Genomic DNA, 13,161 nt, shown 5'->3' on the forward strand with positions numbered 1-13,161 from the left:
CAGTATTGATTTCAGACAAAATAGACTTTAAAACAAAGGCCATAAAGAAAGATAAAGAAGGACATTTTATAATGATTAAAGGAGTAATACAAGATGAGGACATTACACTCGTTAATATATATGCACCCAATATAGGAGCACCTAAGTACATAAAACAATTACTAACAGAGATAAAGGGGGAAATTGATGGGAATACAATCATTGTCAGAGATTTTAACACCACATTAACATCACTAGACAGATCTTCCAGACAGAAAATAAATAAGGCAACAGAGAAATTAAATGACACAATAGAAAAATTAGATTTGGTGGATATTTTCAGAGGATTACACCCCCCAAAAATAGGATATACATTCTTTTCAAGTGCACATGTAACATTTTCTAGAATTGATAATGTACTTGGGCACAAAAGAAGCCTCAACAATTTTAAGAAGATGGAACCACATGATCATCTCAATAGATGCAGAAAAAGCATTTGAAAAAATTCAACACCCATTTATGATAAAAACTCTCACCAAAGTGGGTATAGACGGAAAATATCTCAACATAATAAAAGCTATATATGACAAACCTACAGCGAGCATAGTACCCAATGGTGAAAAACTCAAAAGCTTCCCATAGGATAATTAGAGGTATGTTGTTTAGTTATCAAATATTTTTGTATTTACAGGCATCTGTCTATTACCAATAATGCATTTGAGTCTCTGTTTCCTCATTTGTAATATTCCCTAAATACCTAACAAGACTGTAACCAAATTGTAACTACAAAGGATATAATGAGATTCCAAACACAAATTTCCTGACATGTATTATAGGTTTCATAATTTGTAGTTTACTCTTTCTTCTCACTTTGGTACCAATTAAATCTGAGCGGATTTGCTCAGAGAAGAATTCCTCAAGCCATAACTTAGAAATGATTTTGTCTTATTTAACACAGAGTTCTGAATCTTTCTCTCTTCACAACTCACAAAAGAGTTAAGTAAGACTGAAAAGAAAGATCAGTATACTCAGATACTGGCAGGTTGAAAAGTAACAGCTGAGCATCATGATCAAAAGGAAAATAGACTAAAACTGTACGCCATGAAATGATTTTCCTCACCTCAAAAATCCCTGGTGACATTACTGTGTAATAGTTGGCTGACTTATTCATCCATTCATGCCATGAGCAACAATTAGTGAGAATCTATTATGTGTTTAAAACCACAACCGTGAGGAATCAAGAAGAGGTTAAGTGTTGTTGCAGAGACAATGTCATGTGTTCACCCAAGCTCTTCTTTTTGTCATTGTCACATAGACATTTTAGAAATTTATGGGGTGAAGCCTTATGACCGAGTTTTTCTGTCCAAAGGGATGGGGATTTAAATAATACATGCATCTTTCAGACTTGGACCCTAAAAGCAGCACGATTCCACAGACATGTTTTCTTCCCTCTTTGCCAGATTCCTGGATGACAAGAATACAGTAGCAAACTCCAACACCTCAGGGAAGTGAGTCCCTAGATCCAATGCATCTGGGTCTCAGAACCACTGCAGGGTTCATGCATTGGACGATGACATGAGTGAAATTTAAACTAATGACCCTAGTGGAAAGTAAACTTCTCTGGCAGGTAAAATTATAAGATGGCCCAAATATCCCTTCCTCCTGGTGTACACATCCTGCATAATACCCAGGATTATAAATCTGATGAATTTTACTGCCATGATAGGATATGTTTTATGGCACAGTTGACTTTAAGAAAGGAATATTATCTGGGTGGTCCTGATCTAATCACATAAGCTCTTTAAATCTGGGTCTAGAGGTCAAATACAGAAGGTTCAGAGGTTGAAAGCATGAGAATTTGACACATTGGTGCTGGGTTGAATATGGAGTAGATGAAGTGGTAAAGTATGCGAGTTACCTCTAGGAGCTGAAGTGGCCTGTGGCTGACGGTCAACAAGGAAATGGGATCTCAACCCTATGGCCACAAGGAAATGAATTCTACCAACACAACAGAAAGAATGCGTTTGTAAGCATATTTCACCCTAGATGTTCCAGTGAGGACACAGTTCAGTTGGCACATTGATGCCAGACTTAACGGTTCCTTGAACACAGAACCCTGTTGCAAAATTCTGGCCTACCAAACTTTGTGGTAATTTGTTATGCAGCAGTACAAAACTAATGCAGAAATGTATTATGGTTAATATAAAAAGAAGGAAGGAAAGAAAAAGAAAAGCTTTGCCAAATATCCAGAATAAAATGCCTAGGAGTTTACAATAGTGAGGATTATACTTGAAGCGAGGAATTGATCTTTGATGGGGTTTGTGGCTCCAGAAGGGGTGACCACAAAAAGAATGGGCAAAATCTAAGGGCACACGGGCAACATGGCATTAAATTCACTAATGCCCTGGTGTGAGAAACCAGGCAGGTGAGTCAGAGTTGGAAGTGCTAGTGGTTTCTAAGCACCATGTGATAAAAGGAAAATTTTGCTCTAAATTTATGCTTACACATCATGGAAAAACCAATTTGTATTACCACTATATAGCTGATATCAACAAAAGCAGCATTTTTATCTGTAACAGACAAGAAGTGATTCTTGTTAGAATGAATTTAGTTACATGTATTATACTACATTTAGTTAAACTACATTTATTACGTTTGGTTAAAACAGTGGTGGTAAATGAAGACAGTGGATTTTACTCTTGCATAAACCTGACTTGGTGGGAAATGGCTTTAGGTGTTTTACTGGATGTAGCTGAAGTGGCTTGGAGGAGACAACTTGAGCCATGATAGACATATGTAAACCACCTAGTAATGTGGTGGGACATAATGGAGTTTTGATGCATGCACTTTAAATCCCATTATCCTATTTTTGTACAGAATCTTCATGTTTTTAAATGGAAAAAAAGTGTATATAAACCCCACTTGTTGGGTTAGAAGGTGCTTCGACTTGTTGGGTTAGCAGGTGCCTCCTCATAGGGGAGGAAGGCAGGGTCTTTCAGTCCTGGATCCACTGGCTCATGGTTGGGACAGGGAAGAGAGATGCAGGACACACAGCATACAACATGCAACATCACTCTTTATTATGAAATTAAACAGCAATTGTGGGTGGGAAAATACACAGAACAACTGACCCTTCAGGTGGTTATGTCACCTGGTCTACAAGGTAACGTTGGCTTCTTGGGCAGCCAGGCCTCCAACCCCAGCCATGGGCGTGGCCTGAGGCTGGAGAAGAGAGAAACAAAGATGATGTGGATGTAGACAAAGACGTCATCCAAGGGCTCCTTTTAGGGGATTTGTTTGAAGGCCTCCTCTGGGATCTTGCCCTCGGCCTGGAGAGAAGGAGTCGGGATGTTAGAAAAGCCAGCTCCCAGAGTTTCATCCCCAGGCCACTGGCCTCCACCTTCTTGGCTTTCCTGAAGGCTCAGAAATGTTCATCTTTAACCCATCTGATTCCCAGACCTCACCTTGAGCGTAGTGAAGACCTGACCAGCTCTGGTGTAGTTCCAGTCATTGTCCTGAAGGCACCTGCAGTGGGAGAAGAACAGGTGATCTCCATTGGTGCCACAGTACGGACATGCTGACCGTGCAATGCCACCGCTAAATCTATGCCACTGTCTTGCTGGGACACATGTACCAGTATGAGCACTATGTGTAATGACGAAGAAAGACCCAGTGAAAACCAAAATATCTACCACTAGCATTCATGCCCACTAGAATTCAAAACAGAAAAGAAGAGCTGTGCCAAAGAACAAGGAAACTGAATATATACTGATCAAGAAAGATGTTCAAGAAAATGACAAGTGAAAAATTTTAAAGTACAGGATTCCTATCATTCTTATTGAGATATAATGCACACAGCATTTTACAGTATATAATTCAGTGCCTTCTAGTATATTCACAAGATTGTGCAATCATCACAACCATCTAATTTCAAAAAAATTTTATCACCTCAAAAAGAAACCCCTGAACCATTAGCGATCACTCCCTATTCCTCCCCTTCCCCCAGACCCTGGCAACCACTAATCTATTTTTGGTCCCTGTGGATTTGCCGACTCTGGACATTTCATATAAATGGAATCATGCAATATGCCAGCGTTTGTGGCTGGCTTCTTTTACTTAGCATAATGCTTTCAAAGTTCATCCATGTCATGACACATATCAGAAGTGTATTCCTTTTTATGACTGAATAATATTCTACTATATGGATGTACCAGATTTATACATCCATTCACCAGCTAAAGGACATTTGGGTTGTTTCCACTTTTTGGTTCTCGTGAATAATGCTGCTATGAACGTTCCTGTGCAAGTTTTAGAGTCAACATATGTTTTCACTTCTCCCGATAGATACTTAGGCGTGGGATTACCGGGTCTTACGGTAACTGCATGTTAAACATTTTGAGGAACTGCCAAAATGTTTTCCCAAACCACCACTCCATTTTATATTCCCACCAGTAACACGTGAGAGTTCCAATGTTTCCACATCCTCACCGACACTTGTTATCCTTCGCTTCATTGATTAAAGCCATCCTAGTGGGTGTGAAGTGGTAACTCACTGTGGTTTCAATTTTCATTTCCTTAATGACTAACGATGTTGAGAAGTTTTTCATTTGCCTGTTGGCCATTTATGTATCTGCTTTGGAGAAATGTCTATTCAGATCCTTTCCCCATGTGAAAAAGAAATGGGGTTGTTTGCCTTTTTATTGTTGAGCTGCAAGGGTTCTTCATATATTCTTGCCACATATGTGATTTGCAAATATTTTCTCCCATGCTGCTGGTGGGCTTTTCACCTTTTTGATAGTGTGCACTGATGCTCAAAAGCTTTTAATTTTGATGAAGACCGATTTATCCATTTTATCCTTTGGTTGCCTGTGCTTTTGGTGTCATATGTAAGAAATGATTGCCTAACTCATGAAGACTTATACCTACATTTTTTCCCAAGATTTTAAAGTGATAGCTCTTACTTTTAGATCTTTGCTCCATTTTCAATCTATGCTTGTACATGGTGTGTGAGCCAGGGGTCAAAATTCATTGGCTTGCATGTGGATATCAAGTTGTCCCAGGACCATTTGTTGAAAAGGTTATTATTTCCCCCACCATATTGTTTCAGCACTCTGGTTGACAACCAACTGACCGTAAATGTGAGGGTTTATTTATGGACTCTCGTTTCTACTCCACTGATTCCTAACACTGTCCACATGCCAGTCACCACATAGTCTTGAGTATTGTAGCTCTGCAGCAGGATTTGAAATTGGGAAGTGTGTGTTCTCTAACTTTGTTTTTCTCTTTCAAGATTGTTTTTGAGCATCTCCATGTGAAGTTTAGGTTATCCTAAACTTCTTTTTTTTTTTTGCGAAGAAGGATTTTGATAGGGACTGCACTGAATCTAGATTGCTCTGGGTAGTACTGCCATCTTAATAATAGTAAATCTTCCAACCCATGAAAATGGAGTGTCTTTCCACTTATTTAGGTCTTTGTTATTTCCTTCAACAATGTTTTACAGATTCCAGAGTTTAAGATTTTCACCTCTTCTGTTACATTGGTTTCAAAATATTTTACTATTTTGATGCTATTTTAACTGGGCTTGTTTTCTTCATTTCGTTTTTGGAGTGTTCATTTTGCAACTACACAGAAATACAAGTGAGTTTTGTATATAGTTCTTGCATTAAACTTAGTTATTAGTTCTATGTTTTATTTATTTATTTTTCGTGGATTCTTTTGGATTTTCCATATACAAGGTGATGTCACTGAGCATTATCCTATCTTAAAAATACTTTACATATTTAATAGTATGATACCTTTTTCATGGGATCACCCTTTTTTGGCAGCAAAATATCCAAAAAGTCACTTTTCCAAATTGCCTGCGAGTTTCCATGATTCACTCCCCCGCTGTTCCAACCCATCTTCATTCCCACACACACCCAGCACTCACTTCTGAGCCCACTCGAGTTTCATCCCAGACTGGGTGGAGAAAGCCTGCACCATTTCCTGCTGCTCCCGGGAGCCGGTGTGCACGGAGCTGGAGGTGAGTGTAGGCACTGGGATGGAGAACGCACTCTGAGGCTCACTGGGGGAGGCATCCCTCACAAACAGCTCGTCATTCACGATGCACAGACTGGAGGAAAAATGGGCCCTCAACAGCTGGACAGATGGACCACCCCACACCCCCAACAACAATCCTGCTCCCACTGCCACTCAGCAACCAGATTCCTTCCACCTTCCTCCTGTGTCTGTCCCCCAGGTTCCTTGGCTGGTACCTATGCCCCTCCCACAAGCCCACCTTTGGGGAGATTATCCACCATCTTCATGACATTTGGACGTTTCCCTGCAACTCAGGGACAGTTTCACGTTTACCCTTTACAACAGCCCAAGGAGTGGACAATCTGAAATCCACTGTCATAGGAAGACACTGAGTCGCACAGAGGCCACGTGACTTGACCAAGGTCACATAGCCAATGAGTGCTGGGACCAAGGAGAGAAGCCACATTCCAGTTCCAGAGCCCATGCCCTTCTTGACCACTAGGCTAGACTGCTCCTTGGATCTACCTGCTGGCTTTCCACAGTATTGAGAAAACCTAAGGTGGGCACCACCACATTCCCACACCCCTGAGCCCAGGCTGGGACGGGGGTTCCCACCCACCACACGGCACTCACCTGGAAGGGCTGGCAGGGATAGCGATGAAGGTCCGGGTGAAGGCACGAACAGAACCCTGAGACCTTCCTTCCACTTCAATGACAAACAACAAACTTCAGTACCCCGAGAGCCCCACCTGCTTTACACGCTCACACAGCGGTCTGCAGACAGAGTCTGATGGATACTCATGCTGAGGGGACAGGTGCTCACTGGGGGCCAGGGTGTCGGGAATGCGGAGGGCAGCTATAGGAGCAACCTGCTGCCGGTGGCAGGACCTCTACTGTGCGCGGGCCCGTGACAACCACTTCACCAGTTCATTGATGCATTTGTCACTGCTGCCCAAGATATGGATGCTAATACCTCATTTTGCAAATGAGGAAACTGAGAGGTTAAGTAATGGTCCCAGGATCTCAGAGGAAGGCCCTGGGATGAGAGCCATCAAACTCCACAGCCTGTGTCCCTAACGCCCAGGGTGTGCGGGGCAGACAGGCATGAACGCAGGTCAGACCTGGGTCCTTTGTGGGAAGAGCGAGGGCTGGAGAACACAGAGGGGCCGGGAAGGGAAGGAGAGGGTTCGGGGTGGCTGGGAGGGTGCTGAGAGGGAGCCCGGCCGGGGGGTTGGAGCAGTGGGGCATCTGGGGACGGGGGTCTACACACACTCACCTTCCTTGAACACCCCGTTGACAGAGAAGCAGAGCATCGTGTTCTGAAAGGGAAGAGCCCAGGCGCTCAGTCACCACCTAAACCTCCTACCCACCTGCGGCTCCCGGTCCTGCCCAAGATGGAAGCAGGCGCTCACCGTGTGGAGCCACATGTCCACCACGAAGGAGCTGAGGTCATGCTGAGTTTTGGGCAACAGGCAGAGGGAGCGCACAATGTCACGTTTTGTGTGTTTCAGCAGCTGGACCCGCAGGTCTGTGGGGGGAGGAGAAGCGAGGGAAGGTCAGGGGCTGCCATGCCCTGGGCCCTAGGACTGACCCCTTCCCGCCCCCTTTCCCGCCCCGCCTCCTCGTCACACACTCACAGGGGTCCTTGAGCTTCTTCATATTCCTGCTGTCCTTGACGTACTCCCGCAAGCTGTTCCTGGGAGAAAAAGAGAAACAGGAGGAGGTGGGCCGGCCCCAGTGTGGGGGTTTGCAGGAGCTGCCCTGCGTCTGCTGGGGAGCCACACGGCCCAGGAGCAGAGTGTGAGCTGTGATACTCACGGGGCTGGGTCCTCGGGGTTGAAGGGAATGGTCAGGGAGAAGCAGGCCTCGTCGTGATAAGCACCCAGGAGATCCTGTCGGTCTCCAGAGTCGTGGATCAAGTAATACCTGTCGGGGAGCCATGAGCACAGTCTGTCTCTGTGGTCCGGACCTCAAATGAGGCTTGGAAACTCCCGTGAGCAGAGCTGAGCTTGGGTGGCCTCAGCTGTCCCAGCCCTCCCCTTCCTCAGGTTGCCAGCAGTACTCACTGCTGCAGGAATTGCAGGATCAGACTCTTCAGCTCATCAGATCCTTCACTGCTTTCCTGGAATGAAAAGGCCTTTTAGACTATGTGGCTGAAAAAGGCTTCCTTGCAACACCCAAAATGTTTTTTGATCTTTCTTCCTCACCTTGCAGGGCTTTATTAAGTAAGGGACATCAGTGTCAATCATAATTGGTGAGGGCAACTCTTGTCCATCCTGGGGAAAGGAAAAAGAAGTCAGCAGAGGGTCCCAGGGAGCTGGCCCTGGAAGATCAAGTAAAAGGACGGGCCCAGGAGGGTGAGGGTCAGAGGTCAAGTGCGGAAGGGCCCTGGAAAATCTGAGGGCTGGAGTACACTTCGGGTCATCACCCTGAGGTCCCTGAAGGCTGTGGCAGACGTGGTTGAAGAAGACCCAGAGCTGTTGTGAGCTTCCCACAGAGGCTGTACCCTCCCCCTGCCCCCAGAACGTTTAAGGGTCAGGTTCAAAAATGGAACTCAGTCAAGACCTAAAGGGTTCAGAGTAGTTTGTGGGCGGTGTCAGTGTCAGTTAGAGGAGTCAGTGATTGAGGAATACACTTACCAAGCGTAATAACTTGGGGAACAATTCCAGGATGGAGCTGCCAAGATGAAAAGTCAGTGAAACTGGAAAGCGGTCTCTTCTCACGGGAGCAAGTACACTTACAGCAGACACAGTCCAGTGTGTCCACCTACACTTCCCGGCCCTGGGCACCACCCCCAAGGACTGATGCACCAGAAGAGTGTTCCCTACCTGCCTGCCTCCCTCCATCCCTCTCCTTCCACTCCTTCCCTCCTGGGTACCTCCCACCTAGACTGCCCTGACTCTGTTCTCCAGGTGCCACAAGAAGCAACAAGGAAGCAGGCTTCCTTCCCCTCCCTCCCTTCCTGCAGGTCCCCACTGTAGGCTTTGGAGGGAAGAGGGAATGAGGTTGGAGCCAGGGGCTCTTCATCCTTCCTGGGGGTCCTGCATCCTGCCAACACAAGGACACCCACCAGGGATGGCCCAGGATGCTGGGCCAAGTAGGTTAGTGAGGCAGGGAGGGAAATGGAGGGGGATTAAGACAGAAAATGAGTGAAGGATGAAGAAGAGAAGACAGAGACATAGGGGCCTAGAGACAAGGGAGAGAAAGCAAAGTGAAGGGAAGGGAAAGAACCTCTCCCATGGTTTGGGGTGGGGGATCAGGGAAGAATAGAGAAGAAAGGGGAACCGGCTCCCCTGCTGCAGCCCTTTCCTTCACCTGCCCCGAATGTCCCAGGCACCCGTGGTAGGGATGGTAACCATGCACATGTTGGGCTGGGGGCCTGCTGGATGCTGGTTGAGTCTCTGTCACCTGTGTGAGCTCAGTCTGAGCTGGGCATGGGAAACAGAGCAGCCACAGGGGCAGACCTTCCCCAGAAGGAGTAAAGGGTCAGCTCCCAGGTGAGTATGGGGCTGAGTGAGGGTCTATGCCCCCCTCTCACGAGCACCATCTTCTCTCACAGCGGTCCCTGCACCTATCTTAATTATTTCTTTACCTGAGGAATCATATCTGTCTCAGGCTACCCAGGGCTCATCTGAAGGACCAGGCAAGATGATGTGATGTGTGTTGGGATGGAGGGGCAAGTGTCCCCGAGAGGCCTGTCTTTCTGTCTCCTCCACCACCTCTGCCCTCTGCCTTCCACTCCCCCTTGGGAAGCCCTCTGCTCACTGTCTGTGACCAACTTCTAGCCCCTTGACTCAAGGAACCCTGCTTTTTCCACAAGAAGGGCCCAGCTCCTGGTGTTGGGCCAGAGGAACGGATGTCATGACAGGAACCACCAGGGCTTTACCCTGAGTATGTGGCAGGAAAGCCCCCTTGTCAACCTGGGGTTGGAGGGAGGACCGTCTTGGAGGAAGGGAAAGAGGACTTCTATCAGAATGGGTGATGGGAGCCCCATATCAGCATAGAGTTGGAAAGCCTGTCTCAGCCTGAGACCCTGAGCTGGAGGACCCTTCTCAGGCCAGGGAATCAGCATCTGGCTCCCCGTTCTGGTGATGGGGGGAGTCCCACTTTGTGGAGCACGCTCTTGGGAGGACTTGGTAGAGAATGCTGGGTGTAGAGTTTGGAAACAGACCCCAGCGCACCTGAAGAGGTGAGCAGGTCAGAGGAAGGACACTGCTCAAATGTGAGGGACACAGAGAGAGCAGAAGGTGGGGTCTGTGCTCCTGGGGGAGGACCTGGGTTGTCCCTTCCTGCACACATGCACTCTCAGGGGCAGTTTAGGCTCCCAAGGGGGTAAAGGTCCCCAGAAAGGTGGCAGTGGTTATCACCAACCTTATGTAGGTGGAGTGGTCTGGGAAGGTGCCACACAGTGGGTTTCCTTGCAACCACAGCTCTTCAAGATCCAGCCCTTTCATCTTGCTCAACTCCCAGGCTGACTTCAGCTGAGAAATATGGGGAGGAAATTGGAAAACGAATCCCAGGGAAAGAGACACCGGATCCCTGCACCTCCACCCCCACCCTCCCCGACAGGTACCTTCGCCAGCCTCCCGTCATCACTGTGATGACCACGACCCCCCAGCTCTCAACCCAACTTTGATCTGGCTCCCTCCTCTCACCTCATTTTTGCAGAGGTTCAGAATCTTGACTGTGGGGGCCATCTGTATAATGTCAGACAGGCCATCCAGATGGTACAGCTTGTTGCTGCTCAAGTTCAAGGACAACAGCTTTGTGGGGAGAAGAGTTAGAGTGACAGTTACTATCTAGGGCCTGGGAGACCAACCTGCCCTCCGCCCCATGTCTTCCACCCCTTACCATAATACCAGCACTAGGCCTACAGCCTCACCTCAGGGAAATCCTTTTCGATGATCTGCAGGGTGGCAGCCATGCAGTTTCTTCGATTCAGAATTATATCAATATCATGGCCCACCAAGTCTTCAGGAAGCCGAGGGAAGTGAATCAGAAGGCTGAGTGGGGTCTGGGGCCAGCACTAGCCAGCACCCACACCACACACGTTACCATCCCTAAGTCTCCCTCCAGGAAGACCCCTCTGCCCTCCCCTGTCCTAGAATTACTGCTGTCAGACATACCTGGGTCAAAGCGGAGATTCTGGAGGTCAAGGGCTTGCTGGGAGACATTATATCGTTTGTTCAAAGTCAGCTGCAGAGAGAGATGGAGAGAGCCACTCTGAAGCTGTGATGGTGACAGGAAATTTGGGGGCGAGGGGAACTGGGGGCTGGAGGAAGAAGAGGTGGGTCTGAGTGTTGGCACACAGCATGCCTTGAGTCTACACTACCTTTAGCTGCTCCATTTCTTTTGGCTCCAACTTATTCAGCACAGAGTAGGGAACAGTAGAGGGATTGACAAAGATAGCCACCTGCAGGAAGAAGAGGTAAGGTTAGTACCAGGAACTCTAGTTCCAAAGAAGAGGACCAGCCCCTGGACTGTCCTGTCCTGGGATAAGGTACAGGTAATGCCCCTGACACACACCTTTTCATTCTCCTCATCACAAATCTTGTAGCTGACATCCTTCAATGCAGAGGCAGTGCTAGCACCCTGGACAAAGAACCGAGCCCGGTTTTTCACATAGTGGAACTGCAGGATGGGGAGGTAACAATAAGTTCACAGGACAAAGCCTTTCCCGTCAGTGGGCTCCCCATCCCCCCTCTTCCCTCTGCCCACTCATCTGGCTTCACCATCCTCTCTTACATCCACTGGAGTGAAAGGGACACTGCATTGGTTCTGGATTGAGTTCATTAGCCACATCTTGTCATAATTTATCCCATAAGGAATCTAAGGATGAAAAGCAGAGATGGGAAAGAAGCGAGACAACATGGAATTAAGACTGGAGAACAGACCCAACACAATGTTCTTTTCCGACCTTCTACTGAGCTTGAAAGGACTTTTAAAGAAGGGACCACTGGCATGATTTCTTATGTTTGTGCCTAATATGGATTTACTAAACACTCTTTCTCTCCATTCAGAGCTCTCCTCCAAATAATCAAGGTGTTAGAGATGATCTTCCTTAAAGTTCCAGGAGATCCTACCTAGTGCAGACACTGCCTGTCCCTCACACAAGGTCTACAGAGACTCGACACCCCATCTCCCACACTCAGCTTGCCAAGCTGAGACCTCCAGTGTGCAATTGCTCCATATCCTTGGCAGTAGTTTCCATCTTTGCCTTGAGACAGTCTACTCCGTTCTCCTTATAGTCAGCCTGTTCTCTTTATACTGTTTCTTTGAATTTGCCCTTAGATGAACAAGATTGATAACTCTTAGCAATATACTACAGATTACAAACTGTCCCCAGAAAATAAACTAGTGTCTCTACATGAGACCAACACAATTCTCCCTGACTTTTCTCTCCTAAACATTCCATAAATTTTTCAGGACACTCACTGTGATCTTGAACCAGCTCCCTGGGGTTCCATCTTGTGTGTTCTCTCTCATTTCTCTCCGCAGAGGTTTTCTATCTCTCCACACAGTAACACGGATGCGGCCTTCACTATGACATCTCACTCTCCTCTTGTTCCGGTAGGTGGTATACAGAGTGCTGCAGGGGAATGTGGAGAGAAGGAGGGTGAGTGGCCATAAGTGCTAAGAAAGTCTTCTGTACAGCCTTGCTTCTCTGACACCAGGACTATGATTAGGATTACTTAACCTCTATTCCACTTCTAGCACACTTCCGTTTTCCAGTGAGAGAAGAGAAAGAAGAGCATGGAGAGTGAAAGGGTTGCACAGTCCTAGGGGCTGCTGCATGCAAACCCTGCTGCCTGGTCACTTACTGTCTCCCTTGGGGGTCCTCCTGGACATCCCTCATCACCATGTTTCCATCATCCTCCTGGAGGTGTGAAGGCTGACGCTCACATCCACCACGCTCATAACGAGGGCTCCTCCTGCCAAAATTACCTCGGAAAGAACCCCAACCTTCATTTCTTCCTTGACATGAGCTACTACCATTATTGTATTCTGAAAGGGGAACAAAAATAGAAATTTGAAGACACATCAGTGGTTCACTTACCATGTACCACGTCTTAGGCTAAGATGATGGTAGGGAAAACAAAGTGCCAACCTGCCCTAAGGGACCAATCACACACAACCTGCCTTAAGGATCCAATCCCACAAATC

The 13,161-nt window shown here is 46.9% G+C and overlaps 1 protein-coding gene and 1 pseudogene across 1 annotated transcript; both read right to left on the bottom strand.

Moving 5' to 3' along the window:
* LOC135320255 (nuclear RNA export factor 2-like) overlaps positions 1–1,082 on the bottom strand; it is a 6,140-nt pseudogene extending 5,058 nt beyond the window's left edge.
* A 2,156-nt stretch (positions 1,083–3,238) lies between these two features.
* LOC135320112 (nuclear RNA export factor 2-like) lies at positions 3,239–12,923 on the bottom strand. Its single transcript, XM_064482698.1, has 20 exons — positions 12,819–12,923; positions 12,433–12,586; positions 11,743–11,826; positions 11,524–11,628; positions 11,330–11,410; positions 11,124–11,193; positions 10,880–10,968; positions 10,653–10,760; positions 10,369–10,478; positions 8,637–8,673; positions 8,205–8,273; positions 8,064–8,119; positions 7,816–7,923; positions 7,635–7,693; positions 7,410–7,525; positions 7,274–7,316; positions 6,631–6,703; positions 5,909–6,091; positions 3,444–3,504; positions 3,239–3,308 (listed from the first exon to the last, which is right to left on the bottom strand). The coding sequence occupies exons 1-20, from the start codon at positions 12,857–12,859 to the stop codon at positions 3,264–3,266; spliced, it is 1,692 nt and encodes a 563-aa protein (XP_064338768.1). The 5' UTR covers positions 12,860–12,923; the 3' UTR covers positions 3,239–3,263.
* Between the last annotated feature and the right edge of the window lie 238 nt (positions 12,924–13,161).

Source organism: Camelus dromedarius, chromosome X (genome assembly GCF_036321535.1).
Source record: "Camelus dromedarius isolate mCamDro1 chromosome X, mCamDro1.pat, whole genome shotgun sequence".
Lineage (NCBI taxonomy): Eukaryota > Metazoa > Chordata > Mammalia > Artiodactyla > Camelidae > Camelus > Camelus dromedarius.

Bases quoted from the DNA above. Each gene is read 5' to 3' on its own strand.
- LOC135320112 (XM_064482698.1), bottom strand. From the start codon at position 12,859: ATGGTGATGAGGGATGTCCAGGAGGACCCCCAAGGGAGACA. The intron at 10,479-10,652 runs GTGAGAGGAGGG...CATATTTCTCAG, and splicing joins TGAACCTCTGCAAAAATGAG to CTGAAGTCAGCCTGGGAGTT. The intron at 7,694-7,815 runs GTGAGTATCACA...TTTTTCTCCCAG, and splicing joins AACCCCGAGGACCCAGCCCC to GAACAGCTTGCGGGAGTACG.